Below are 24,482 nucleotides of genomic sequence, written 5' to 3'. Positions count from 1 at the left end.
AAGGCAGTTAAATTTGGTACCTGAAGAATGTGTGGTCTCAACACAGCCACCCACTGGACTTTCAGATACCCTTCCTTCCATGCCTAAAGACAAAATTGAAGTGGTGGATTCAGCAGGTACAACTAAACCCAGATCTACCCGTGCAGCCCACCATGCCAACTCAACTAATGCACACAGATTCCTCAGATCTAGGCTGGGGAGCAGCCATGAATGGCCTCAAGGTACACGTCCTGTGGGAGCCATCACTCCAGCAAAAGCACATCAGCATAAAGAAGATGACTGCAGTCCACCTTGCTCTGCAGGCCTTTCTCCCACTGATAAGGCTGAGTTCCTTACAAATCTTCACAGACAATACCACTGTGATGTGCTACATCAACAAACCGGGGGGACCAGGTGTTTCCTGCTCTGCAGGCTAGCAATGTAAGCTTGGGAGTTAGCCTCTCGAAACAACATTTCACTGCAGGCAGTCTATATCCCATCCCAGGGCAATCATCAGGTGGTTGTTCTCAGCAGATCATTCTCTTTGCATCAAGCAGTAGATGTTGCACTGAGATGTATTCCCAGACATTGTCCACCAGTGGGGTATACCTCAAATAGATTTATTTGCCTCCCTGCAGAACAGACAACTGAAAACTTTCTGTGCTAAGGATCCCTCTCCACTAGCTTGGAGAGTGGACGCCTTCACCATTTCATGGAAGAGACTGTTTCTCTATGCCTTCCCTCTCATTCAGAAAGTGCTCCTAAAAATCAGGAGGGACATGCCAAAAATCTTGCTGGTGCCCCCTATTGGACAAGCCAGCATTGGTTCCCCCTACTTCAGTCTCTTGCCAAGTGCAATCACCACAAGTTGCCTCACAAGGTGGACCTGCAAGGGATCTCTCATTCACCCACACCTGGAGATGCTTTGCTTAACCCTTTGGGTGATTAAACTTTTAATTCCCTTGATACACTCAGGACATGCTATCTAGCCTGCAGGAGGCCAGGAAACCCAGTACCAGGAGATCCTATGTTTCCAAATGGGAAAGGTTCTCCAAATGGTGTCTACAAAGACATAGGGACCCCTTTCAAGAGGATGTTCCCCTAGTCTTAACATACAGTGGATATAAAAAATGTACACACACCTGTTAAAATGCCAGGTTTTTGTGAAAAAAATGAGACCACAATAAATCATTTCAAAACTTTCCCACCTTTAATGTGACCTATAACTTGTACAGTTCAATTGAAAAACAAACAAATCTGTTAGGGGAAAAATATAAACAATAAAAAACATACAATAAGCTGGTTACATAAGTGTGCACACTCTTAAACTAATACATTGTTGAAGCACCTTTTGATTTAATTACAGCATTCAGTCTTCTTGGGTGTACACCTGCCATCAATTAAGGAGACTCCGATTAACCCCAAAATAAAGTTCAGCTGTCCTAGTAGGATTTTCCTGACATTCTCAGTTGCCTGCTACAGCAAAAGCCATGGTTCGCAGAAAGCTTACAAGTCATTGAAGCATTGTTGAAAGGTATCAGTCAGGAGAAGGGTACAAAAAAATTTCCACAGCATTGGATATATCATGGAACACAGTGAAGACGGTCATCAAAAAGTGGATAAAATATGGGGCAACAGTGATGTTGCAAAGAACTGGACGTTCCTCCAAAATTGATGAAAAGACAAGAAGAAAACTGGTCAGGGAAGGCTGCCAAGTGACCTACAGCAACACTGAAGGAGCTGCAGGAATTTCTGGCAAGTACTGGTTGTGTACTACATGTGACAACAATCTCCAGTGTTCTCCATATGTTTGGACTGTAGGGTAGGGTTGCAAGACGGAAGCCTTTTCTTACACAGAAAAACATCCAGGCCTGGCTAAAATTTGCAAAACAATGCATCAAGTCTTCCAAAAGCATGTGGGAAAATGTGTTATGGTCTGATGAGACCAAGTTGGCCACAATTCCAAAAGGTATGTTTGGAGCAAAAACAACACTTCACTAAAAGCACACCATCCCCACGGTGAAGCATGGTGGTGGCAGTATCATGCTTTGGGGTTACTTTTCTTCAGCTGGAACTGGGGCTTTAGTCAAGGTGGAGGGAATTATAAACAGTTCCAAATACCAGTCACTTTTGGCTCAAAACCTTCAGATGTCTGCTAGAAAGCTGAAGATGAAGAGGAATTTCACCTTTCAACACGACTGACCCCAAGCATACATCCAAATAAACAAAAGAATGTCTTCACCAGAAGAAAATTAAAGTTTTGGAATGGCCCAGTCAGAGCCCAGACCTAAATCTAATACAAAATCTGTGGGCTGACCTGAAGAGGGCTGTGCACAAGAGATGGCCTCACAATCTGACAGATTTGGAGTGCTTTTGCAAGGAAGAGTGGGCAAATATTGCCAAGTCAAGATCTGCCATGCTGATGGACTCCTGCCCAAGAAGACTGAATGCTGTAGTTAAATCAAAAGGTGCTTCAACCAAATATTAGCTTAAGGGTGTGCACACTTATGCAACCAGCTTATTGTACGTTTTTTATTTTTTATATTTTCCCCCAGCAGATTTGTTTGTTTTTTCAATTGAATTGTAAAGGTTATAGGTCACATTAATGGTGGGAAAAGTTTTGAAATGATTAATTGTGGTCTCATTTTTTTATATCATAGAAACCTGGCATTTTAACAGGGGTGTGTACACTTTTTATATCCACTTTGTGTGTGAGCGCATAAAGTCCGACCTGTCATACTATCTCTGCCTACTTACCTCTGGAACACCCTCTTCTCTCCAGATTGGATGTTAAAACTATTTCTGAAAGAGGTCCTGCTAATTAGGCCATCAAAGAAGCCTATCCCACCACCTTGGGACCTAAACTGTGTTCTAGAAAAACTTAAGAGTTGCACCATTCGAGCCAGCCAGCTCTGCCTACCTACAGATGTGAACATGGAAGACAGTCCTACTGCTAGCTTTACCTCAGCCAGAAGGGTTTCAGAATTACAGGCGCTTATGGCATCTCCACCCTACACTATCTTCCACAAGGATAAGGTAACTCTCTGCAATAACCCCTCCTTTATGGCCAAAGTGGTCAATGAACTATCACTAAACCAGTCCATTCATTTACCCACCTTCTTTCCATCTTATAAAAATGACAGTGAGAGAATACTACACTCCCTTGATGTCCACAGACAGCTAAGGTTTTACTTGGACAAAACTAAGGCCATCAGAAAGTCTAATCAGCTCTTTGTGTCAATTCATCCCGGGGCCCTGGGCAAGGCAGTATCCAAACAAAAACTATCTCTTGCTGGATAAGGAAAACTGTCTGTTTCTGCTATTCCTGCCATGGGAAACAATTACCTCATAGGGTCAGGGCACATTCTACAAAAGCCGTTGCTTCTTCTGGGGCGTTCCTCAAAGGCCTGGGCACTACTTCCATCCTTGAGGCAGCCATCTGGTCCTCTGTACATACCTTCACCAAACATTACAAACTGGACCATATTTCCAGAGCCAGGGCAGAGTTTGCAAGGGCAGTCCTGCAAGGATTCCTAGAATCTGCTACCTTGTCCTCCACCCTTCCTCCTCCTTAAGCTGTGGTACTCTCCCATAGTAAGAATGTTGCAACATGAGAATAGAAGGACATAGAATAGTTGTGTAAAATCTTACCATAACCATAGTTGTCCTTCTCTTCCATGTTGCAGTATTCCCTCCCTCTCACCTATACCCCCTTATGACATTTACCTGTCTAGAGGGCATCATTGGGCAATACCTAGAGTTGTGTCAGTCTGGGCAATTGGGTACATTTCACCTGTCTAGAGAACATCTTTGGCACTACCTAGACTACTGTCTGACTGGGCAGTTAGTTCTGAGGTATGTGTGTGCAGATGTCACATTTAAGGCCCCTGGTTTATGGCTCTACGTGTGATGTCCCATGCATTAGCAGCAACCAGGCTTGAGCTTTTGCATAGGAGCCGACTTCCAGGTCACCTGAGGAGGAGGATCCCACAGTGAATATACTGCAACATGGCAGAGAAGTACATCTATGGTTATGGTAAGATTTTACCCAACTTTTCTTTTCTAAACCTTTACATTAGATTCCTTAAGTGCAAGATGCTTTCCTTTCAGTTTTTGTCCAGTTCATAGATTAGTACTATGCTAACTGCCCTTGCGAGCCATTTCAAGCCTAGCCAATTATCCCTTGTGAGACTCAAACCCTGCACCTTGTGTTTGTAAGGCAAACACCTTAACCATTAGGCCACCCTCTATAGTAACCTCACATTCTTCATCTAAGTTTTTATCCTGTTTCTTAGACTTTGTCTGGCTTACATTTTTAGTCCCGTGTCTTACCCTTTGGGCTATCTACAGCTCCAAGGGTGTTTTCAAAGCATCTGGCACCAGTAATTGCTCATTGCATGTTGCAAAGCATTTGTATTTTTCCACATTAAATGTCTGTATTGTAGTGGCAAACTCAAAATGTCAGGAATTCCCGGCCTTGGTAAAATGAACTCCTCAGTATGGGTTTCCAGGTGAATTTACAGAAATCTCTCATTTCTTCTCACCGAATAGTGTCACTGGGATGCCTTCTGGATACACCCTCCTCATGAGGGCTTTTTGTAGACTTTTCGTACCCACTCTCTGACCTCAACCAAGGAATGTCTTAGGATTCTGTGTTTCATAGCCTCTTCAGTGCTTGTGAGTTCCCTGGTCAGACTTTACATAAGAAAAATTCAGTGTTTCCTCTTTCTTTTGGACCCAACACCAGCACCCACTTTCTTTTCAGATTCCAGTGTTGGAGAATGTCAAAAGGGTGTTACTTTGTTGGGAGTACCAATTTTCTCTTAACCCAGCTTATTTTATCTAGTTCCCACTCAATCTGTAACCACAGATGCTCCAGACTTTGGGGACCTGTGTCCAAGGAGGTGAATGTTCAGAGTCTGTGGAAGAAACAAGACAGACTAAAATACATAAATGTCAAATAAATTATGCCAGTAATCAATGCTAGCAAATCTCTATCATGTTTAGACTCGAAGACGTCTGCTAGAAATCACATGCAACTCCACACTGATGTGTACATAAGCAAATGAGGGGGTAGATCAATACCACCTTTGCAGATTAGCTGTGATAGTCTAAGAACTAGCAACTCATCTCAGACTTTTTTCTTTCAGGTTGTCTACATTCTGTCAGAGCAAAACATTGTCTGGGATTTATAAAGGTTACCACTAAGTATACACGTAATGTAGCCTTTCAGTGAACAGACAGCACAAGCAAACATGGGTGTCTTCCAGGAATTAATTCAGCTGTGGGGACCTCCTCAATTAGATGCGTTTGCCTCAACTCACAGTAGTCAGAAAGTGCTACTCTAGAATTTCTTGCAAACAGGCCTGGAAGACTAGATGCCTTATCATTCCCATGAGTGTACCCATATTTCTTTCCACTGATATTTATGATCATCCTAAAATTTAGAAGAACTCAACCGAATTAATTGTGGTGACTATATTTTGGTCAAGGCAACAGTGGGATGTTCTTCATCTCACATTGCTGCAGTCCTTACATATGGGTAGTCCGCTGTCCTCGGTCGGCCCGAATACCAAAGTATTAGGCTGACGTCGGTCACGGCGCTTAAAACTGACATCAGGACGTCAGGGTACAAAAGCGCATGACCGACGTCATATCCTCAGTCTTTTTTGCCGCATGGTCCGATGCAGAAGCAGCGTTGCAAGTGCCGTTCGGCGTTCTGAAATTTTTCGAGTTCGGAGTTTCAGACCGAATCCAAGTTGGCTAAGTACCCCGTTGGGGAATATTTTGGTTTTTTCTTGCCTCAGTGTTTTACCGGATGTCAGAAAAAGTGAATAACTGTATTTCTTGTGGGAAACAGATACCGCATAGGGATTATCATTCTTTGTGTATTCCTTGTTTGGGGCCTGAGCACGACGTTGTTGGGTGTCGCTTTTGTGCTAAGTTCAATAAACGCACTATTAAGCGAAGGTTAGATTGTGCTAGGCTGGTCTTCGGTAAGCGGTGCAATTATAATATGCCGTCAGACTCTCCGGCGCCCGCTTCCACGAAGAAGCGCAAAGACAAAACAGTTAAACCCAGGCAAGATGAGTCGGCCGTTCCGGACGCCGGTTCTTTAGAGGCTTCAGTGGAACCGGTGGTTCCGACGGAGACTTCTCTGGAGTCTCAGGGGGAAACTTTGATTTTGCAGGATGTGGCCTCTCAGGAGGCAGGTCAGGCTGAAGGGGCTTCTCAGGTTACTGTACTCCCCTCCCTACCTAGGGTGGTTAGGCCCTCTCCTTCTGTTTCCAAGGCTTCTTCCAGAGGCAGGCCAGGTTTAGCTTCTGTTGGTGTCACTCCTAGTTCAGCAGGGTCTGTGCCTAAGAAGCACATGCTTAAAATGGCAGAAGATTTGATTACTCTGATTAGAGGTTCTTTGCCCCTCCTGATAAGAGGCCTAGGGTGGAGCCAGAGTTGGGAAGTTTTGAGCAGGCTTCGGATGTTTCAGAGTCTTCGGCTGAAGACTTGCAGGAGTACTCTCCTTATTCTGATTCTGATGCAGATGATTCCACTCCTTCTGCTTCTCCTCCAGAGGATTTTTCTTTTCAGCGACACTTCATTCTATGAGGGAACATTTTAAGTGGGAAGGTCAGGACTTCTCTGATTCTCGGAAAAGGCTTAGGGAATTTTTGCTTTTACCCCAACATAGGCCCTTGGCTATACCCCCTGTTCTGGATGTGGTGGAAGATGTGTTTGCAGAGGCTTCACTTAATCCTGATTCTCTGCCTCCTGCTCCTGTTAAACCGGATAGGTATTACAGGGTGCCTGAGGCTCATAAATATCTTTATAAGAGTCCTAGGGCGGACCCAGAAACTATTAGTCAGGGACCTAAGGGTGTCAAGGCCTCTGTTGTAAAAAATCCGGTTCCTCTAGATAGAGGCCAGAGCTTTGGATAGATGGGGAAAGAAGGTCTATACATCTTCTACCTTAGCTATGAGGGCTTTGAATTGCCAGTTTCATATGTTGAAATATCAAAACTTTCTTCTTTCTCAATTGAAGTCTAAGGTGGATGCTCTGGCGGAAGGCATTGAGTGTAAGGAATTACAAGATTTGGTGCATGTCTCTGAACAGGTGGGTAAGCATTCATTACAATGTGGTTTTGATGCTGTGCAGGCCTTGTCTAGGGGGGCTGCCACTGGTTCAGTTCTTCGCAGGCACGCCTGGCTGAAGGATCAGAATTTATCTGACCATGTTAAGACAAGGATTTTGGATGCTCCTTTGCACTCTGATGTGTTGTTTGGTTCACCTGTGGAGTCAGTCTTGAAGAAAATGGAAGACAAGGCTAAGTCTATGCAGGCTGTTAAAGATATATTGCAAGTTCAGCCTCCGAAGTTTAGTAGGAATTGGCCTGCTAAGGGGTGGACGTATCCTTCTTATGATTCTCAGTCTAGGGGTAGATCTAGGCGTGGTAGGGGCAGAGCTCAGAGTTCTTTCAGACCTAGAACAGGAGTTCACCTGCAAAATCTTTGGGTGAGGGGAGGGGGGAGTCCTTTCGTAAACAGGCGCAATGACCTACTTTTTGGCTGCCAGATCCTTCTTGCCTGGCAGCACCTTTGGGAGGAAGGTTGGCACTCTTCAAGGAAAATTGGATTTTGATTACCCAAGACAAATGGGTATTGGATATCATACACCAAGGTTACAAGTTTTATTTCCATACCTTGCCTCCTTTCAAAGGCATGCCGGACGTTCCTCCTCAGCAAAGACTAGAGGCTCACAAACAAATTTCTCTACTACTTCAATTAGGGGCCATACAACCGGTCCCTCTGCCAGAAGTGGGCCTAGGATTTTATTCTCGCCTGTTTCTAGTACCAAAGAAAGGGAACACGTGGAGACCAATTTTGGATTTATCTATCCTCAACACATATCTGGACATTCCCAAGTTCAAAATGTTGGCGTTACAACAGCTTTTACCTCTGCTGGGCAAAGATCACTGGATGGTGACTCTGGATCTCAAGGAGGCTTACCTTCATGTTCCTATCAGGCTCAGTTGCAGGAAGTATCTGCGTTTTCGGGCTGGGACTTCTCATTATCAGTTCTCTGCATTGCCCTTTGGCTTATCTACTGCGCCCAGAGTGTTCACGAAGGTTCTGGCTCCAGTGGTAGCTTTCTTCAGGCTAAGAGGAATACAAATCTATCCTTATTTGGACGATTGTCTGATTCTGGCCCAAGGAAAGGACGAACTTCTTCATCATTTACAGTATGTGATGGCAGTGTTAAGATGCCTGGGGTATTCTGTGAACGAAATAAAGTCCAGTCTAGTACCCTCTCAGGACATGTGCTTTCTGGGTGTGAGACTGAATACAGCATCCCAGATGGCCTTTTGACCCCGGACAAACAAAAGAATCTTTCTCTTTACTTCCACCAATTGTCTCGTCAGTCCAGGCTGACTGCAAGGACAGTCCTTCAAGCCTTGGGGTTCATGGCATCTTGTATTCTGGTACTTCCCAATGCCAAACTGCATATGAGGAAGCTACAATGGTATCTCAAAATGTATGGACACAGCACTGCCAAGATAGGGCCACTGCAATTCAGATAATACCTTGCATTCCAAAAGGAATTTTTGTGGTGGGCTCAGGAATGTCACCTAAACAGGGGACTCTCTGTGACCCGGCCAGAGGCGAGTCAGATTCTAACGACAGATGCCTCAGACAAAGCTTGGGGAGCTCATCTAAATGGAAAATGGGTACAAGACACGTGGCCTGCCAGACTTCAACATCTACATATCAACTTGAAGGAGATGTTAGCAGTCCAATTTGCATTGATAGCTTTCAAGGATTTACTTCTTCCAGGGCAGGTGTTGATTCAAACAGACAACACAACTGTCATGTGGTACATCAACAAGCAAGGGGAACATTCATATCCTCTATGCAGACAAGCAATGATTTTGTGGGAGACTGCTCTCAGTTTACAGCTAAATCTTCAGGCAAGGTTTCTGCCAGGAGCACAGAACTCCTTAGCAGATGTGTTGAGCAGACAAATTATGGATCCCCACGAGTGGAAATTGGATCCTCATGTATTTCAGAAATTGACAGTGTAATGGGGAACTCCAGACATAGATCTGTTCGCTTCTCCACTAAATTACCAGCTGCCAAAGTTTTGCACAAAAAGGTTTCATCCCACAGCTTGGAAAGTGGATGCTCTCTCATTCAATTGGAGCAATCTTCACGTGTATGCCTTTCCACCTCTGCCTCTCCTCCCAAAGGTACTCCTGAAGGTCAGACAGGACAAGCCAGACATGATTTTAATAGCTCCGGATTGGCCTTGACAGCACTGGTACCCATTACTGAGAAGTCTAGTACGGGAGCCTCCATGGCCTTTGCCTTCGATTCCTCACCTGCTGTCTCAGGAGAACAGTCATTTACTCAATGTCAAACTTCACTCTCTACATCTAACAGCTTGGCATATTCTGTTTTAAACCCTGGAGGGTCTCAGCTTCCACAACAAGTTTTGAATGTTATTTTGGAGGCCAGAAGGCCTAGTACAAGGAAAGTTTACGCAGATAAATGGAGGAGATTTTTAATTTGGAGTACAGCAAAGGACTTTGATGTTTCTAAACCTAATTTAAGTGTTGCTCTTCAATACCTTACTGAGTTATTGGACAAAGGTTTGTCCTTCTCCTCTATAAAGGTTCATGCTGCAGCAATTTCTGCTCACTATGACTGTGACCCACCATTATTTTCTCATCCTTTGTTTAAGCAATTCCTTAGAGGGGCAAAGAATATAAGACCCCCACGTAGAGCTCCTACTCCTGCTTGGGATCTCAATTTTGTGTTTGAGAAACTCACTCTACAACCTTTTGAGCCTGCAGCTACTGCCGAGTTGAAATATTTATCATGGAAGACTGCTTTTTTGTTGGCCATTACCTCTGCGAGAAGGGTTTCTGAATTACAGGCCCTTATGGCGGTTGAGCCTTTCTTAATTTTCCACACGGATAGTGTATCTTTGCGTACTAACCCTTCCTTTATGCCTAAAGTGGTTTCTAGTGTGGCTTTAAACCAAACTATTCATTTGCCTACTTTTTATGCAAACCCCCAAAATAAAGGGGAAAAGATTTTGCACACTTTGGATATACACAGACAGTTGCGATATTATTTGAGCAGAACTAAAGGGTTCAGGCAGTCTCAGCAGTTGTTTGTTTCATTTGCTTTGGGTTCTCAGGGCAAACCTGTTTCAAAACAAACTATTTCTAAGTGGATTGGTTTTGTATTGCTTTCTGTTATTCCCATCATGGTAAGGAGATTCCAGCTGGGATTAGGCCTCATTCCACTAGGGCTACTGCCACTTCTACAGCTTTTTAAGGGGTGGCTACTAAAGATATTTTGGAGGCAGCTACTTGGAGTTCAGTGCATACTTTCTCTAAGCATTACCACCTTCCACTTTACTCTAAATCTAGGGCTGGATTTGCCACTGCAATATTACAGGGCATTTTGGCAGCTCCTAATGCTTTATAGTTTTGCCATCCTCCCTTACCTCTGCTTTGGGATTCTACCCATATGTAAGGACTGCAGCAATGTGAGATGAAGAACATAGTACAGTTTTGTACCTACCATAAATGTAGATGTTCGAAGATCCACATTGCTGCAGTCCAATTTACCCTCCCTCCTTCCCCTCTGTTAGAAATGGTGGTGTGGTTTGTGTTGTACATATTGTAAATATGGTTAGTGCAGGGGTGGTTGGTTGTTTTTTTGCTGTTTTTTGGCTTTGGCCTGTCTTGTTAGGGCCTTCTGACATCTGGGGCAAGAAAAGACTGAGGATATGACGTCGGTCATGCGCTTTTGTACCGTGACGTCCTGATGTCAGTTTTAAGCGCCGTGACCGACGTCAGCCTAATACTTTGGTATTCGGGCCGACCGAGGACAGCGGACTACCCATATGTAAGGACTGCAGCAATGTGGATCTTCGAACATCTACATTTATGGTAGGTACAAAACTGTACTTTCCTCCTTTTAAAAATGGCCAGGAGCATTTCCCCCAAGCTTCCTCAGAGACTTGACTCACTCACAAGACGGGTTGTTTGATAAACCCCAGACAGAAACTTTTTCATTTGACTGCCTGTATGGTGCAGTTGTAATACCTTTTAGTTACCTGTTTTATGAGGGCTTGTTAAAGGAGGTTAAGAAACCCACTACTAGACCTTCGTATATGGGTAAGTGAAAGTGATATTCTAGTTGGTACCAAACCTAGAACCAGGATCCTTTTAAGGCCCAGGTGCCTCTGTTTTTTTCAATATTTGGGAATTATTATCCCCTGTTGATGTCCTTCAAGGATGCATCTGCAGTCCTTACAAATGGGTTGTCCTGTCGTCAGGCAGCCCTTCGGTCGGCCGGATTCCAAAGTCTGGGTCTGGCCTCGGCTGGTGTCGCACTTCACCCGACGTCACAGCTGCAGTTATTCGGGTATAAAGGCATCAGCCGATGCCATTTTCCTCCGTCTTTCTTGCCGCGTGGCGCCTGAAGCAGAAGCTGTTCGCAAGTGCCGGTCGGTCAGAACCAGAGATTACTACTACCGAATTCTTCTACTACCGAAGACTTCTAAAAAGCTAAGTACCCCGTTGGGGACTCTTTCTTGCCTCAGCCGATGTCAGAAAAAGTGAATAACTGTTTAACTTGTGGGAAACAAATACCTCATAAAGATTTCCACTCTTACTGCTTACCTTGTTTAGGCCCAGACCACGACGTAGCAGCTGGTCTAGCCTGTGCTTCTTTTAACCGACGGACGCTTAGACGGTCTGCGGTTTCGGCCGAAACCACGGTTAGGCCAACCGCGAGTGTCTCAGTTTCGGCTGAAACCGAGCAAGCGGTTCTTCCTTCAGCCGAAAACTTACCTCCTACCGAGGCCTCTTCCAACCTCGTGGAATCGGCTTCTGATTTACCTTCTGCTCTGGCAGTTTCTCAGGAATTATGTGACACTATCCCCTTGGATATCTCCACCCCTGCACGTGGAGCTGCTAGGCCACCTGCATCCATGTCCATTAAGGCTTTTGCCAGGGCTAAAGCAGCTAAAACTACTAAATCTGTGCCTGCTAAGACCCCCTCTCACAGGCCTACCTCTAGTTCACAAATGCTTAGTCTAGCAGAGGATCTCATTTCTTTAATCCGGGGATCCCAATCTTACACAGACAGGGCCTCTCACCCACCTCCAGAGAAGAGGCCTAGAGCAGAGCCCCCTGAACCAGTTTCTACAGATGATTCCTCTGATGATTCAGATAATACTAACCCTCCAGAGGCTTCTTTCTCCCCTTATGAAGACTCTGATGCTGAAGAGTCCATCCCTTCTGCCTCTCCGCCTGAGGAATTTTCCTTTGGGGAAACCTTACATGCTATGAGGGAACAATTTCAGTGGCAGGGCCAGGATTTCTCAGACTCTAGAAAGAGGCTTAGAACCTTTCTGCATTTACCACAACATAGGCCTTTAGCCATTCCTCCAGTTCTCTCTGTTGTAGATGATGCATTTAATGATGCTTGTACTGCTCCTGATTCACTTCCACGGCCCCTGCTAAGCCCGATAGGTACTACAGGGTTCGGATACTCATCACCATTTGTATAAGGCTCCTTTGCAGATCCGAGACTATCTCCCAGGGTCCTAAGGCTGTAGCAGCTACTTCTGCCAAAACCCTCCCTCTGAAAGGGAATCCAGGTCCTTAGAGATGGGGTAAAAAGTTTACACTTCTGCAACTCTTTCAGCTAGAGCATTGAACTGTCAATTCCACATGATCCAGTATCAAGAATTTATGCTAGACCAGTTAACCAAAAAGTTGTCCTCTGATGAACCATTAGACAAAAAATCTGTTCAGGAAATGGTACATAACATTCAGCAGGTCAATAACCATTCCTTAAAATGCGGCTATGATGCACTGGAAGCTTCCTTCAGATCAGCCATGACTGGCACAGTTATCAGAAGGCATGCATGGTTAAAGGAGCAGGCCTTACCAGACCATGTGAAATCCAAATTACTAGATGCTCCCATGGACAAGATCAATTTGTTTGTCTCTCCTGCACAACAGGTGCTGAAGAAGATGGAAGAGAAGGCAAAATCTGTCCAGACAGTGAAAGATTTCTTACAGGTCCAACCTCCAAGATTTAGCAGGAATTGGCCCTCCAAGAATTGGTCCTTTCCAGACTCCTCCAGAGCCCAGAGAGGCAGGAATAGGCGTTCAAGAGGCCGAAGTCAATCCAGGGGTGCCTACAGGGGCGCCAGTGGCAAGGTAACAACCAGCGAGGTGCAGCCACGGACACAGCCACCACCACTACTACAGGACAATCACAGTGACTTGGCTCTAGCACCGCCTACCAGGGAACAACTAAAAGCACCCTTGGGCGGGAAGCTAGCTTTATTTTCAGTAAACTGGCATTACATCACAAGAGACAAGTGGATTTTGCAGACAATAGACCAAGGTTACAGGTTTCACTTCCATACTCTACCAGGGAAGAGAGGAATGCCAAACCTACCTCCAAATCAAAAGGCAGAAGCTCTAAAACAAATATCTCAATTATTAAAAATGAGAGCTGTGGAAAAGGTACCATTTATGGAGCAAGGACAGGGATTTTACTCCAGACTCTTCCTGGTACCAAGAAAAGAAAGCAAATGGAGACCTATTCTCGACCTGTCCGCTTTAAACACATTCCTCATTGTTCCAAAATTCAAAATGCTGACCCTACAGCAGCTTCTTCCCATGCTGGGCAAGGAGTCTTGGCTGGTAACTCTAGATCTCAAGGAGGCATACCTGCACGTCCCCATACGACCAAATTGCAGAAGATACCTCAGATTTCTTGCAGGATCAGAGCATTATCAATTCTCAGCATTGCCCTTTGGCTTATCTACTGCACCCAGAGTGTTCACGAAATGCCTGGCATCAGTAATTGCTCATTGCAGGCTCCAGGGAATCCAAATCTACCCTTACCTGGACGACTGCCTGATACAAGCGGACAACAAAATCAAGTTAGCAGAAGACTTGAAAAGGGTCATTTACCTACTACAAGCCCTGGGATACACAGTCAATATAAACAAGTCAAGGCTGATACCATCCCAAAGGATAACCTTCTTGGGTGCAGAGCTGGACACATCGAAGCAAATGGCTTTCCTAACAGTAGAAAAACAGGAGCAACTCCCTCTATACTTCTTGGCATTAACAAAGCAGAACCATCTAACAGCAAGAAAAGTCCTGCAAGCCTTGGGTTTCATGGCATCCTGCATAATATTGGTTCCACATGCCAGACTGCATATGAGAAAGTTACAGTGGTACCTAAGGAATTTATGGTCTCAGCACAAGCACAGCCTAGAAACCCAAATTCCAATAATTCCATGCCTGAAGCAAGAATTCCAAAGGTGGGCTCAGGCCTGTCAATCAAACAAAGGATTGCCCTTCCACAACACTCAACCAAGCCAAACCATTACCACGGACGCCTCAGACCTCGGTTGGGGGCCCACATGCTGGACAAGTGCATACAAGGCTTATGGACTCAAGACCAGCTGCACCTACACATAAATCAAAAGGAAATGCTGGCAGTAAAACTGGCAATTCAGACATTCAGACCATTTCTTCGACAAGGTCAACTGTTGATAAGGACAGACAACACCACAGTTATGTGGTACATCAACAAACAGGGAGGCACACATTTGTACCCTCTATGCCGGATGGCAGTGGATCTCTGGAATGTGGCCCTGAGTTACAACGTTCAGTTACAAGCAATTTTTGTACCAGGAAAAGAAAACATTCTAGCAGACATACTAAGTAGGACTTCCACGGATGCCCACGAATGGATGCTGCATCCGGACATCTTCAAAACCATTACAAGAAAATGGGGACTCCCTCAAATAGACTTATTTGCATCCCCACGCAATCACCAACTAAAGAAATTCTGCACAAGGACGTACCACCCACTTGCTTGGAAGGTGGACTCCCTATCTTTCAGTTGGAAAAACCTGACAGCATATGCATTCCCACCACTTCCTTTGATGCACAAGGTGCTATTGAAGATCAAAGAGGACCGTCCAAGGATCATCCTGATAGCTCCAGACTGGCCAAGACAACATTGGTACCCATTACTGAGGAGCATGTCTCGGGAACAAATATGGCACCTACCCCTTGTTCCCTTGCTGTTAACACAGAACAACTACATACAACACCCTGCATCCAAACCTGAAAACACTGCAGCTAACTGCCTGGAACATTGCATAAGAACACATAACCCAAATTTATCCCAAAGGGTAAAAGACATTATCTTGGAGTCTCGCAGACCCTCAACAAGGAAAAATTATTCAGCAAAATGGAAAAGATATTCCATTTGGAGTACTGAAAAAGGAGAGAATGTGTCATTGGTAAACATAGCCAACATCGTGGAATACTTGGCAGAGCTCTTCCACAAAGGTCTGTCCTATTCTTCCATTAAGATTCATGCATCAGCTATTTCAGCAGAATACGACTTGGATCCTCCAGTCTTCTCACATCCTCTGCTCAGACAGTTTCTGAGAGGAATTAAAAATGTAAAACCTCCTAGGAAGCCACCATTGCCAGCATGGGACTTGAACTTTGTACTAGAAAAATTGACACTCCCTCCATTTGAACCAGCAGCAACAGCAGATTTACAATTCTTATCATGGAAAACTGCTTTCCTACTGGCAATCACTTCAGCAAGAAGGGTATCTGAGTTGCAGGCATTAATGGCAGTACAGCCCTTCCTGATCTTCCATCAAGATAGAGCGTCCATGAGAACAAATCCTACTTTTATGCCTAAGGTGGTCTCCAAAGTATCTTTGAATCAGGCTATCCACCTACCTACATTCTTCCCCAACCCACAGAACAGGGGAGAAAGACTGCTGCATACCTTGGATGTGCATAGACAATTACGCTACTACCTGGACAGGACCAAGAGCAATAGAAAAACTGACCAGGTAGCTGGTAGCATATGCAACAGGAATGGAAGGAAAAGCAATTTCAAAACAGACAATCTCTAAGTGGATAGGAAATTGCATTAGATTTTGTTACTCCTACCATGGGAAGAAAACTCCAGAAAACATCAGGCCTCACTCTACAAGGGCTACAGCCACTACCACAGCTTTTCTTCGAGGAGTGGCTACCAAAGACATTTTAGAGGCTGCTACTTGGAGCTCCGTGCATACATTTGCCAAGCATTATAATTTACCTTTATACTCTAGATCCCGAGCAGGTTTTGCCACTGCTGTTTTGCAAGGGATCCTAACTACACCATAATTTCATTTCTCCTCCTCCCCCAGTTTGGCTATGGTATTCTACCCATTTGTAAGGACTGCAGATGCATCCTTGAAGGACATAGTACAGTTTTGTACCTACCATAAATGTAGATGTCCGATAGGAATGCATCTGCAGTCAGGATTACCCACCCTCCTTCCCCTCTGTGGTACTCCTAGGGTATTTGCCCATCTTGTAGCTAGCTGGGGGAATCTATTATGGTGTATTTGTTTGTATATACATGTACATACATGCTTATTTTTGAACTTGATCTCTACTATTTGGAATCATTTGCATTTATCCAAATTTAGCCTTCCTAGAGGGCACCTGGCATCTGGGGCAAGAAACACTGAGGAAAATGGCGTCGGCTGATGCCTTTATACCCGAATAACTGCAGCTGTGACGTCGGGTGAAGTGCGACACCAGCCGAGGCCAGACCCAGACTTTGGAATCCGGCCGACCGAAGGGCTGCCTGACGACAGGACAACCCATTTGTAAGGACTGCAGATGCATTCCTATCGGACATCTACATTTATGGTAGGTACAAAACTGTACTTTCTTGCTCTTCTATCAAGATTTGACTGTCATTTCTGCCTGTGTGCCCTGAAAATACCCCCCTTTTCTACCCATCGTTAAGTCAAATAGTTTTTGAAAGGGGCACTTCATATCCACACACTTGGAAGGTAAGTGTCTCTTCCCTGAAATTGTAATTTTGTTCTACAGAAATGTATACCTTTTTTTTCTCATTTAAACCAGCTCATCAGGTTGAATTGAGGTTTCTAGATTTGAAAACAATGCTACTCATTGCCCTGACTTTTGCAAGAAGAGTATCTGAGTTACAAGCTCGTACTGTGAGTCAGTCTGATCTAATTTTTCATAAAAATTGTGAATCTTTGAGAACAGAGCCTTCATTTATGCCTAAAGTAGTTTCAGTGTTTACTTTGAGTCAAGCTTTCCATATCCCTGCCTTTTTTCTCCAAAACAATAATGGAAAGACAATTGCACATACATTGAATGTCCACAAACAGCTCAGATACTGTATTGACAGGGCTAAAACCTTTGAAGTTCAGATTAACTGTTTATGGTTAGAAAAGAGGCAGTCAGTGTCAAAATATGCAATTTCTAAGTGGTTGTCTCACACTCCTGTTTTTATTTCCATAATGACAAATTACTTTCAAGCCAAGTCAGGGCCCACTCTACCAAGGGTTTTGTTTTCTGTGTCTTTTTGGTAGTGGGTGGATTTGAAATTTTCTAGAGGCAGCAACTGCATCTGTGCATAATTTTATAAAATATTGGAAACTAGATTTTTTTGCAGATCCAAAGCAGGTTTTGCTAAGACTGCTGTCTAGAGGCTCCTAGATTTTGACCCTTCTCCCTCCTCCCTTTCTTTCTAAGTTCTGATAATGTATCCATAAAGCTTATGGTACTACAGAAGTGATCTAAAGATTAACATAGTACAGCTGTGTAAGTTAGTTTTATCGTAACAGTAGCTTTTGAATAGATTACTTTTGCTGTAGGGACACCTTCCCTCCTTCCCCCATTTTCTGTCATGTTTTGCACCACATTGTTTTTATTAACCTTGTTTCTTAGTAGAGGACAAAGCTCAGCCTCCTTCCTTTGAGGCAGGAAAGCTCTGAACGTTTGTCTCCCTAGCCACTGCCTTTGTATGGCTCTCCTTGAGTTCTTCATTAGTTAGGATTCATGGAAGGTGCCCCGAAAATTTTGGATGCTGGCCAGTTGCCATATTTTATGGCAAGATGTAACCTACTCTGCTTATGCTACTGGACTAGTGGTTTATTTGAACATCTAACGGTATTGTAAGTTAACTTGCACAACTGTACTTTCTCCTGTATTGGTATGTGTTTTGGGAACTTCAGATGAGATTTAGCAGTGTAGAGTTAAGTGTATGCTGACTCGCTGCAGATGGTTAAAGTTAATTGTTACTGTGACCACTCTGTAACTTATTTTCATTAGAGAAACAGATGTGCCCTTTACTTTGCACAGCACTCCAGGAATTATTTTACATTTGTTGTTTAAAAAGTAGCTGTTCTTGGTAATGTAACTCGTAGCTGTTGTACCACAGAAAACATCGGTCAAACTGCTGTGCAGTTGACATGCTGTAAATGTTATGAAATGTCCAAGTTTCACAGCTAGGGGGAGCTGGAAAGCCTTCTGTTGAAATAAAAAATGTATTGTGCGTAGTTGCATGCTTCTCGTTTTTTATAGTCAAAGGAGAAGAGATCGGAAGAGTTCTTCCTAATATTGCTGTTTATCTTTACTGCAGGTCAGTACCAGTCTCGGGCATTAGCTGAAAGCATGCTTACAACAACTGAGTTCTTGAAGGAGATAAGTTATGAACTTATCACTGGCAAAGTCAGTTTTTTAGCTTCTCATTTTAAAGCTTCTTCCATAGGTAAGTGGTTCAGTGCCTATGTGCCTCTCTGTATTAAGCATTTGCATGAAATTACCAAATAAAAGAAAGAATGAAATTATATTTTACTAATGTGGCTTCTGAAAATGTAGTTAAGCTGCATGCTTTGGAATACAGTTGTGTGATGTATTTTTGTCATAACAGTAGATGACTGCATATGTTCATGTCATTATCATATTTCAGATGAAGCAGGCAGTTAAGCACATTGGGACTAGTACCTAGAAATAAAGTAATTTTATTGTATCATAATAAAAATATATTCTATTTAGGTAAATAAGATTTAATGAGTACTGTCAGAGAAGAGAGATCCAGCTATGGATCAAAACATCATCCTTCTGGTTATAAGATGAAGAAAGTGTAGAGGTAATTGCAATGTCCCTTTTTGTATTGTATCAGGAGATCCTTTCTGAGAGGTAAGAGCTAAAAATGAGCTTTACTCCCTTCCACAGGCAAAACCAGATCTGTATCTATCATAGAGGGACAATCAAAATTAATTGTTTCTTGCATTTAACATTATTCTTTTAACTAGGGAAAGTAATAGTTTTTGTAGAAGGATTCCTTTCAACCACCTTGAGAGAGTATTGTAATGCCTAGTCCAGAACTCTGGAAGATAAGAATTGTTCCTGGATGTAGAGATTCAGCTCTGTCATTCCTTACATGGAACAGAAGACTTGAAAAAATTGATTTGTATTGATTGTCCATGTGTACAAGGTACTTTTTCTTAGTAGATAAATGGTCGCTTGTTGAAGGTTTTGGGGTAAAGCTAGATTACCTTGCTTATTTCTGCCACACTTTAAAAGCAAAAAGCTTTCCTTTGGACGACAAGTGGATAAGTAATTTGTGATGTCCTTCTATTCATGTGTTGTAGTATTCTTTACATAAGGCAGTTGCCTTCCCAGGTGACCCGACGGCCAGTATACCCAAGTCTTTTACTACTGTAATGTGCACAGTATGTTTGACGTATGCCATAAAGGTGACTTGCGTGCACACCATCTTTTGGAACTTCTTTGCTGCCAGTCCCGGATGTTGCTCTGCTGCCGCAATTGAGTGGATGTTCTTCGTATTTCACTGTTGCAATCATCACATTTGGGTTATCTGCTTGCAGTAGCCCTCAGTCGGCCTGATTGTCAAAGTCTTGGGTCTTGCGTCAGTTGCTGTCTCATCATCCATGACGTCAGGTAGTCAGGGGTATAAAGCATGCAGCCGACGCCGTTACCTAAGTCTTTCTTGCTGTGCGGTGCCCGAAGCAGAAGCAGTTCGCAAGTGCTGGTCAGCCGACGTCTGAAATTTTCGTTTTCGGGTTTCAGAACAGAAGTCTTCAACTAAAGCTAAGTACCCCATTGGGGAAACTTTTTCTTGCTCTAAACCAATGTCAGTAAAAGTCAATAATTGTATTTCTTGTGGAAAGCAAATACTTCACAGAGTTTAATTTGTACTGTATTCCTTGCCTAGGTCCTGACTAAGACATACCTCGCTGTTGGTTTTGTGCCTTATTTAAGCAACAAACTATTCGTCGTCGGTATATTTACGCTTCTAAATATTTTGGTACTCGGTTCAATTATCCAGATATGTCTTCGGTAAGCCATCTGACTACCGACATTCCAAAAAAACACAAAGATAAAGACAGAGACAGGCCTCTTAGGTCCAAAGCTACTGACCACGCTTCTCCTAAGCCAGTACTCAGTGAGGCGCTTTTGCAGCCCCTGATACCCGCTACTTCAGATTCACAGGCCTCTACTGAAACCCATTCGGAGTCCGGTATGCCACGAGATGCTTCAGCTGTGGAACCTGTGGATGTCTCTACCTTGGATGGGTCCAGAGCCCCTGTGCAGGCACCAGCTTCTGAGGGTGTATTTAGGTGTACTGACTTGCATATTAAACCAACGCCATCTTCATCTTCAAGGCCTAAAGAACTATGCCTAGGAAACTGACGCCCAGATCGCATGGTCAGGCCAATGTGCCTAAAAAACAGATAAGAATGGCTGAAGACCTTATTACTTTAATCAGGGGAAGCCAACCTTTCCCCTCTAAGAGACCTAGGACTGAATTTGCTTATGATACTTCTGGCCAGGATTCTGAAATTTCTGTTTCCTCTGATGACCAGGATTTACCCTTATCTACCTATGAGGATTCTGATGCAGAGGACTCTATTCACTCTGCCCCCCCCCCCCCCAAGAGTATTTCTCTTTTGGTGAAACCCTGCATACTCTTAGGGACCACTTTCACTGGGAAAGCCAGGATTACTCTGATTCTAAAAAGAGGCTTAGGGATTTCTTACTCCTGCCCCAGCACAAGCCTTTAGCTATCCCTCCTGTACTAGACATTGTTGATGATGCCTTTTCTGAATCTAGCTTGGCCCCTAACTCTCTACCTCCTGCTCCCAGAAAACCTGATAGGTATTAACAGGGTTCCTGACTCTCAAGTTCCTTTTTAAAAATCCTACTGCGGATCCTGAGACCACTTCACAGGGACCCAAGGGCATCAAGGCTACTACTGCCATAAATCCTACCCCCCCCCCCCCCCATGTAGACTCCAGGGCGCTGGATAGATGGTGTAAGAAAGTATACACCTCTGCAACTTTGGCCATTAGGGCCTTAAACTGCCAGTTTCATGTCTTAAAGTATCAGCAGCATTTCATTGGAGTGCTTAAACAGAAAATGATGTTGATTCCTGATTGTGCTGAAAATAAGGATTTACAGGATTTAAAGCATTCTGATGAACAGGTTGGAAAGCATACTTTGCAATCTGGATGTTCTTCGTGTTTCGCTGTTGCAGTCATCACTTTCGGATTATTTGCTTGCAGTAGCCCTCAGTCGGCCTGATTAACAAAGTCTTGGGTCTTGCGTCGGTTGCTGTCCCTTCTTCCATGACATCAGGTCGTCAGGGTTATAAAACATGCAGCCGATGACATTACATCAGTCTTTCTTGCCGTGCGGTGCCCGAAGCAGAAGGAGTTCGCAAGTGCCGATTGGCCGACTCCTAAAATTTTCGTTTTTGAGTTTCAGAACCGAAGTCTTCAACTAAAGCTAAGTGCCCCATTGGGGAAACTTTTTCTTGCTCCTTATCAATGTCAGTAAAAGTTAATAATTGCATTACTTGTGGAAAGCAAATACCTCACAAAGATTTTCATTCGTACTGTATTCTTTGCCTAGGCCCCTGACCATGACGTACCATGCTGTTGGTTTTGTGCTTTATTTAATCAGCGTACCATCCGTCGTCGGTATATTTTCACCTCAAAATATTTCGGTTCTCAGTTTACTTATCCAGAAATGTCATCGGTTAGCCATCTGACTACCGGGATTCCGAAAAACGCAAGGATAAAGACAGAGACAGGCGGCCGAGGTCCAAAACTGCCGACGACGCTTCTCCTAAGCTAGTCACCAGTTCGCTGGTACTCAATGAGGAGCTTTCCCAGCCCCTGATACCCGCTACTTCTGATTCGCAGGCCTCTACTGAGACCCATTCGAAGTCTGATATGCCTCGAGATGCTTCAACTATGGATCCTGCGGATGTCTCTACCTTGGATGGGTCCGGAGCCGCTGTGCAGGCATCGGCTTCTGAGGATGTATTCAGGCCTACGGACTTGCATATTAAACTGACGCCTCCTTGTTGTTTTAGGCCTAAATCTCAAACCATGCCTAAAAAAATGATGCCCAGGCCGCATGCTCAGGCCTCTATGCGTAAAAAACAAATGATAAGAATGGCTGAAGATCTTATAACTCTAATCAAGGTAAGCCAGCCTCCCCCTTCTAAGAGACCTAGGACTGAAGTTGTGTATGAATTTTCTGACCAGGATTCTGATTTTTCTGATGATCTGGATTTGCCCTTATCTGCTTATGAGAATTCTGATGCAGAAGACTCTATTTCCTCTGCTTTCCCTCCAGAGGATTTTTATTTTGCTGAAACTTTACATACTCTAAGGGAGCATTTCCACTGGGAAAGCCAGGATTTTTCTGATTCAAAAAAGAGGCTTAGGGATTTCTTATCCTGCCTCAGCATAGGTCTTTAGCTATTCCTCCTGTACTAGACATTGTTGATGAAAAGAAACTTGACCGATATTACAGGGTTCCTGATTCACACACGTTCCTTTTTAAAAATCCTGTTGTGGATCCAGAGACTATTTCACAGGGACCCAAGGGCATTAAGGCTTCTACTGCTAAAAATCCTACCCCTTATGATAGAGACTCCAGGGTGCTGGATATAGATGGGGTAAGAAGGTTTACACTTCCGCAACCTTGGCCATTAGGGCTTTAAACTGCCAGTTTCATATGTTAAAGTATCAACAACATGTTATTGGATTGCTTAAACAGAAAATGATGCCGATTCCTGACTGTGCGGAAAATAAAGAATTACAGGATTTAATGCATTCTTGGAAAACATACTTTGCAATGTGGATTTGATTCTTTAGAGGCCTCTTGCAGGGCTGCTGTTAATGGTTCTGTGCTCTTTACCTGATCATGTTAAAGTTAAATTGTTGGATGCTCCCTTAAATCAGGACCACCTGTTTGGCAACAAGGCTGAGGACGTTTTTAAAAAGATGGAAGATAAAGCTAAATCTATGCAAACTGTTAAAGATTTCTTACAAGTTCAGCTTCCTAGATTTAGTAGGTACTGGCCCTCTAAGAATTGGTCCTTTCCAGCCTCTTCAAGGTCTTCTCAAGACAAACCCAGACATAGCAGAAACCCCAGGTTTCAGTCCCAGGGGACACACAAGACTAAGCTGTGGAGGGTTTCCGCACCCAAATCAGGGAGTAGTAAGACTCCCCCCTATGGAAAACAGTCTCAATGACTTGCTTCTAAAACTTCCAAGCACATGTTCTTCGTGTTTCACTGTTGCAGTCATTACACTTGGGTTATCCTGCTGGCAGGCTACCCTCAGTCGGCTTGAATTCCATAGTCTAGGTCCGGCATCAGTTGCTGTCGCCTCTTCCCTGACGTCAGTGCACCAGGGGTATAAAAGATGCAGTCGACGCCATTTTCTTCAGTCTTTCTTGCCATGCGGTGCCCGAAGCAGTTCGCAAGTGCTGGTCGGCCGACTCCTGAGATTTTCGTGTTCGAATTTCAGATCCGAAGTCTTCATTAAAAGCTAAGTACCCTGTTGGGGAAAACTTTTTTCTTGCTCCAGACCGATGTCAGAAAAAGTTAATAAGTGTATTTCTTGTAAGAAGCAAATACCTCATAAGGATTTTCATTCTTACTGTATTCCTTGCCTAGGCCCTGACCACGATGTTGCTTGTTGTCGGTTTTGTGCTAGATTTAACCAGCGCACTATAAAGCGTCGGTACGATTTTGCATTTCACTAGGTTGTCAGAAGATTTAATTACACAATGCCGTCGGATAGCCAACCGACTACCGCAATTCACAAGACACGCAAAGAAAAGGACAGCCATCCGAGGTCTAAAACCGATGAGGCTTCTTCTAAGCTAGTCGCCGGTTCGCTGGCTCTCAGTGAGGCGCTTTCACAGCCCCTGACTTTGGACCCACAGGCTGCTATAGACTCCCACATGGAGTCGTGTAGGCCACTGGAAGCTCAAAGTATTGGACCTTCGGAAACTATTCCCTCAGATGGGCCCAGAGCCGCTGAGGCTTCTGTGGGTGTTTTCAGACCTACTCAATTGTACATTAAAGCGACTCCAGCTGCAAAGGCAAACACTAAAGCATCTTTAAAGACAAAGAAACAAGTACAACAGCCTCATGGTCAGGCCTCCACGCCCAAAAAACAGATGCTCAAAATGGCCGAAGACTTAATTACTTTGATCAGGGGTTCCTTCCCCCTCCTGATAAGAGGCCTAGGCAAGAGACAGAATTTGAATCTTCAGATCAGGT

At 44.0% G+C, this 24,482-nt stretch overlaps 1 protein-coding gene across 1 annotated transcript in view; it reads left to right on the top strand.

The window, feature by feature from the left end:
* GREB1L (GREB1 like retinoic acid receptor coactivator) overlaps window positions 1-24,482 on the top strand; it is a 3,215,862-nt gene that overhangs the window by 1,771,550 nt on the left and 1,419,830 nt on the right. Inside the window, exon 15 of the mRNA XM_044065377.1 lies at window positions 18,510-18,638. Coding sequence (XP_043921312.1) covers window positions 18,510-18,638 — 129 coding nt within the window. The remainder of the gene's footprint in view (window positions 1-18,509; window positions 18,639-24,482) is intronic.

The sequence above is a fragment of the Protopterus annectens genome, chromosome 3.part0 (genome assembly GCF_019279795.1).
Source record: "Protopterus annectens isolate FY-2018-M chromosome 3.part0, PAN1.0, whole genome shotgun sequence".
In the NCBI taxonomy this organism is placed as follows: Eukaryota; Metazoa; Chordata; order Ceratodontiformes; family Protopteridae; genus Protopterus; species Protopterus annectens.
The sequence above is the reverse complement of the archived record's forward strand: the minus strand, read 5'-3'. Positions and strand labels throughout refer to the sequence as shown.